At 46.3% G+C, this 6,000-nt stretch overlaps 1 protein-coding gene across 3 annotated transcripts in view; it reads left to right on the top strand.

The window, feature by feature from the left end:
- The first annotated feature begins 2,632 nt into the window (after positions 1–2,632).
- ITIH2 (inter-alpha-trypsin inhibitor heavy chain 2) overlaps positions 2,633–6,000 on the top strand; it is a 42,850-nt gene continuing 39,482 nt past the window's right edge. For 2 of the 3 annotated variants that reach the window (XM_060279210.2, XM_060279212.2), the window contains exons 1-2: positions 2,633–2,858; positions 4,065–4,130. In XM_060279210.2, the coding sequence (XP_060135193.2) occupies positions 2,775–2,858; positions 4,065–4,130 (150 nt within the window). In that variant the 5' untranslated portion in view covers positions 2,633–2,774. The remainder of the gene's footprint in view (positions 2,859–4,064; positions 4,131–6,000) is intronic. The other variant, XM_060279209.2, reaches the window with a different exon arrangement.

Raw genomic sequence — 6,000 nt, 5'->3', positions numbered from 1 at the left:
GGGGGCAACTCTCCCCTGTGCCGCTGCAGGAGAGCAATCCCATGGAGGCTTGGGAGGCAAGCTGCATGCCCACCAGCCCTATGGTTGACGGGGCGCAGCTGGCGGGCGTGCAGGGAAAGGGGAGACGGCCGGCAAAGCCGCGCAGCTCCCCTACTTGCTGGGGCGCACCTGAGAAGCCGGCGCCCTGGTGCAACGCACCACTATGCACTATGGGAAAGATGGCTCTGCTTGAAAGTACTCGCAACGTTTGCAACGGCACATAAGAGAGCAGTGTAGCTGGAGGTCTCCTCGGGAGTAGGGAGTGGGGAGGAATTTGATTCCGTTTGTGTTCAAAGTGAACCTACCTAATCCACACTTTCTGACCAGAGGAATGACCACTGGCAGGAACACAGAGAGAACAAATGCAACGGTGTATCTGCAGCAGCACAACCGGACGCCTTTGTCTGCCCCAGCTGGAACAAAACATGTCTCTCCCATATCGGTCTCTCCAGGCACAGCAGGTGCTGCAACCTTCCAAAAGTTTGACAATGGCACACTCCTCCATTGTCTCCCGAGACAGATGGATGCCAGCAAGGAATGCAAATCTAAATTGAGCCATCCTTTGAATTCCACACATCTTCAAATTTTGCAACGTATGTAAAAAACAAAACAAAAAGTATATCCTGAGATGTGCATAAGTATGTATAAAATGCATCTGTTAGTGAACAGACCAGAAAGAATGCATTATATTAGGGGAAATCGCTTTGCAAAATGTCTACGTTAGGCAAGATTGCATAAACAAATGTATATAAAAGGAGAAAAATGTGTTTTTAGGACACATCTTATTTTTATGGTTGTAAGTCAAAAGTTGTTTTAAATGGTTTTTAATACGTATTGTTTTTTAATGTGTGACCTGCCCTGGGAGCTTACAGGGAAGGACAGGTAATAATAATAATTTTTAAAAGCCAGTGCTTTGCCACGAGGACATTTATTATTTAAAAAACCAAACAAACCCACAGACTGATGTGGAAATGAGAAGAACCGGACTTGCGGTCGGAAAAATGACAAATGCAGAGAAACAAAAACTGGCAGATTTATTTATTTCTTACTCAGGAATCTGGAGCCAAGATCATAGAGGGGAGGTTTCTGGATTCACGGGTGTGGGAGCTTGAGAGTCAGGGTGCGTTGTTTGTTTATGCAAGTTCTGGGAATGCCGTATACAGTACTGGGATCAAAGTGAACAAAACCCGGAGCTAGATGGCTTTATTTGCAAATAGGAGTGTACAAAATGTGAAAGCCAAATTGTTTTCCCCGCCTTTGAACTATAACTGAGCACGCCCTGCCACCTAGTGGTGCCCTGGGTAAGTACCGCCATCACACACAAATAAGTTTGCCTGATGGCAGTTGTTTTGCTAAGTTTCCCTTGGGACTTTTCTACCTTGTAAGGCAGAGGGCAGGGACCTGCGGCCCTCCAGAGACCACAACTCCCACCATCCTTGCCTATTGTTGATGCTGGCAGGAGCTGATGGGAGTTAGAGTCCACTAATCTCTGGAGAACCACAGGAGCCCCCACCCAGATTTGCCTTTGATAACCCGGTTCTCTTCCACTTTTTAGGTGATTTTAAAATAACAACAACAACAACAACAACAACAACAACAACAACAACAACAACAACAACAACAACCATGATGAAAGTTCAGGAAACCAAGCCTTGTGAGAGAACAGTTGATGGAGCTGGGTATATTTAGCCTGGAGAAGAGAGGACTAAGAGGTGATATGAATGCTGTCGTCAAATATTTGAAGGGCTGCCACATGGAAGATGGAGCAAGCTTGTTTTCTCCTGCTCTGGAGGGTAGGACTCGAACCAATGGCTTCAAGTTACAAGAAAGGAGTTTCTGACCTAAGAACAGGAAGAATGTTCTGAGGGTAAGAGCTGATTGACAGGGGGATGAACTCCCTTAGGAGGTGAACTCTCCATTCCTGGGAGATTTTTAAGCAAAGGTTGGGTGGCCATCTGCCCTGGATGCTTTAGCTGAGATTCCTGCATTGCAGGGGGTTGGACTAGATGACCCTTGGGGTACCTTCCAATTCTACGATTCTATTATTCCCTGCCTACGGGCCCCACCAGCCCCTGGTGCACCTGCAATTTCTGGTTCCTTCAAATATCTGGAGGAAGAGGGTTTTTGACACTTAGGGGCTGTCTGAGTCGGAATTCCCACTCCCCCCACTGAGCATGCTCAGTGGCCACTGAATGTTGACCATCTACTGCAGGGGAGGGGGAAAGAATGGAGTGGCTGGGTTCTTGCACAGGGGAGCACCCCGCGCTGCAACATTCTGTTGCAGGTCCAACTGATGTCTATTAACTAGAAGATCCTTCCATGGATGTTACCAGCTAGGCCACCCCTGTTCTTTGCTGTTCTCCTTTGCAGCATGTCCCCCCCCCTCTTGTTCTCCCCTCTCCATCCCATGGCCAGGCTGCTCTCCCATAGCACGTGACTCAGTCCGGAGGCAGAGGGCAAAAGCTACAAAGGGAAGCAGAGCAGAGCCTATCCAAAGCCGAGCCATTATCAGAGGATGCCGGTATGGAGAAGCCACTGTTTGCACAACCCCCTAACCTGTGCCCCAACTTGCAAATATTTGCCCGAGTCCAACCAAAGTTAGCATTTCTAAAGAGCCTTCAAAATACTAGAGAGCCTTCTGCGGCTGTTTTTAACTCCTCCTTGAACTTGGTTCGGCAGAGCAGAGAGACCCGCCACCCGGCCTTTATGCTTGCCGTTCCCAGGAAAGGGACAAAATGAAGCCTCTCGCTCGTTTCCTAGTCTTGCTCTTTGCTTTAGAAATATGGGGCTTTGATTTCATCGTTGAAGAAAACCCAGAGGTAAGTGTCCGTTTCCATCCCGGGCCACAACCTTCTAAATCTATGGAGGAAGACAAAGAAAGGGTTGCCTTCATTTCTCCCTCTGCTCTTTCTTTCTTATGAACTTCACGGCACAAGCCAATTGCAGGTCTACACAGAAGTAAGCCCCGTTGAGTTCATTGGGGCTCATTCCCCAGCTAATAGGAACAGGACTCTGTTGCCTTAATCAGCACCATAGCTGTCAGGTTTTCCCTTTTCTCGCGAGGAAGCCTATTCAGCATAAGGGAATTTCCCTTTAAAAAAGGGAGAACTTGACAGCTATGATCAGCACAGTTGCTTTAACTAAGATGTAACCAATTTAACCAGCTGGCAGTGTGATTCTATACATATGCCCAAGCTTGCTTTTTACCCTCTCCTTCTCCTTCCCTTTTCCTCTTGTCTCTTAGGTCAAGTCTCTTTGGTTGTGAGGTCGAAGGACCTCAAAACGGAATACAGGGTCCTCCTTCCAACAAGGAGGTAGTCCGAGGTAGGCCGAGAAGTTAAGATTAGCCCGAGATCACCCTGCAGAACGACAGTTCTCGGAATGCTTGAAAAATCAATCCCATCTTCCCAGGGAGCTCTGGGAATTATAGGTCTGTGAAGGAAATAGGAGTCTCCCAACAGCACCCTGGATGAACTACAGCTCCCAGGATTCCTTGTGGGAAGCCATGGGCACTAAAGTGGTATAACGAGGCTTTAAATGGGGCCTCAATCGGATGGGGATTTGTGCTTCTGCATCTGCGTGTTCTTGGTGAGGGTATATTCTCTTGTTAATAGCTGACTTGTAAAGTTTCGGCACCATCGCAAAATTCGGATATGTGCAAATTTTGAAGTTTTAGATGTGTTTCAGTTTGCTCATCGTTTTGGAAAGCGCAGATTTGATAGATTTTAAATGTGCGCTGAACCAAATGCCTCCTCCATCCCAAATCCCAGAACAACACTCTCTGATTCTTGATAGTGTATCTACGCATAACGTTTCACAGATCAGTCTGCAACGGGAGTAACAAACGCACATCAATTGTACATCCTGCGCAAAGCAAATTGCTGTTGCCTAGTCATCTTGGGTTGCTTGCTGCCTCAGTTAGCTTGACCGTCTTCACTCGCTTTCGGGTGGTAAGTTCACCATTGGCGTGTCTTGAACCGAACACACAACTTGCTCCCCTGATCTTGCCATTGGTTTTCTTTTAGGATCTCCTTGATGTAGAGATTGGTGCGTTCTTTGCGAGATCCCCTCTGCGCCATGGCAGATCCCAGGTACAAGTTGCTCACTTATTTACTTATTTTACAAAGCACAGAAGGGAAAGAAGTATAATGAGGAGGAGGAGAAAAACAGAATAGGTACCTGGCAAAGCAAATAATTTATCTTAGAAGAAATCTGAAGGCAGCCCTGTTTAGGGAAGTTTTTAATGTTTGACGTTTTATTGTGCTTTTAATTTTCTGTTGGGAGCTGATTCCCCAGAGTGGTTGGGGAAACCCAGCCAGGTGGGCGGGGTGAAAATAATCAATTATAATAATAATATTATTACTTAAATCCTGCAAGGTGATCTATTCTTGGAATAAAATAAAATAAATTCCTTCCAGTAGCACCTTAAAGGTAAAGGTACCCGTGACAGTTAAGTCCGGTCACGAATGACTCTGGGGCTGCGGCGCTCACCTCACTTTACTGGCCGAGAGAGCCAGCGTTTGTCCACAGACAGTTTTTCCGGGTCATGTGGCCAGCATGACTAAGCCGCTCCTGGCGAAGCAGAGCAGCGCACGGAAATGCCGTTTACCTTCCCGCCGCTTGTTGTTTAGTCATTTAGTCGTGTCCGACTCTTCGTGATCCCATGGACCAGAGTACGCCAGGCACTCCTGTCTTGCACTGCCTCCCGCAGTTTGGTCAAACTCATGTTCGTAGCTTCGAGAACACTGTCCAACCATCTTGTCCTCTGTCGTCCCCTTCTCCTTGTGCCCTCCATCTTTCCCAACATCAGGGTCTTTTCCAGGGAGTCTTCTCTTCTTATAAGGTGGCCAAAGTATTGGAGCCTCAGCTTCAGGATCTGTCCTTCCGGTGAGCACTTCCCGCCGGAGCGGTACCTATTTATCTACCCTGTTTCTCATATTTTAATACATACCCATAAAATAAGCCATAGCAGGATTTTTAAGCATTCAAGGAATATAAGCCATACCCCGAAAATAAGACATAGTGATAGGCGCAGCAGCAATGCCGGCCGCGGCAGGAGGAGGAGGAAAAAAATAAGACATCCCTTGAAAATAAGCCATAGTGTGTTTTTTTTGAGGAAAAAATGAATATAAGATGTGTCTTATAATATGAGAAACACGGTACTTGCAGTTTGATGTCTTTTCAAACTGCTAGGTTGGCAGGAGCTGGGACCGAACAGTGGGAGCTCACCCCATCGCAGGGATTCGAACCACCAACCTTCTGATTGGCAAGCCCTAGGCTCTGTGGTTTAAACCACCCGCATCCCAAAAGAGACCAACTAAGTGGTGCTACTGGACATACCAATGACAAACATAGTTGGTCTCTAAGGTGCTACTGGAAGAATTTTTTTTATTTTGCTTCAGCTACGTCAGACCAACACGGCTACCTACCTGTAATTGTTCTTGGAATGTTGCGCTCTCTCCAGTGTTTTTTATTTATTTTTACAAACTTTTTTTCTTGGTTTTTAAACAAATGCAAATGCAATAACCATTAAACACTTTTCCAGCAGTTCATCCAATGATGTTTGTTTTATCCATTGTCTCTAGACATACACTCACACATTCAGCATTCAAACATATTACTCAATGTAACCCCTCCACTGAGAATATTAAACGTCTGGTAGAAGAAAGTCTTGATATTTTGGTCATTAACATAGTTAAAGAAAGGGGTCTGTGTTTCTTGAAAGGTGTCTCTAGTCATTATGCCTTTAATTGCCCTCCTGTGTCTGGTGAGACGCTCAGACATTGCTATATCCCAGATATTTTTTTCCCATATAATCAGGGGTATTTCAGGCTGGTTCTTCCGTTGCTGAGCTAATTGTGCTGCGGTCACTTAGAAGCCGACTAGTTTGCTGTGGTGCAGGCTGGAGCCTAAGTCTATGTCCAAAGACAGTTGGGCTAAGCCAGGATTTGGAGAAATGGG

Source organism: Zootoca vivipara, chromosome 9 (assembly GCF_965207765.1).
Source record: "Zootoca vivipara chromosome 9, rZooViv2.hap1.1, whole genome shotgun sequence".
Classification (NCBI taxonomy): Eukaryota; Metazoa; Chordata; class Lepidosauria; order Squamata; family Lacertidae; genus Zootoca; species Zootoca vivipara.
The sequence above is the reverse complement of the archived record's forward strand: the minus strand, read 5'-3'. Positions and strand labels throughout refer to the sequence as shown.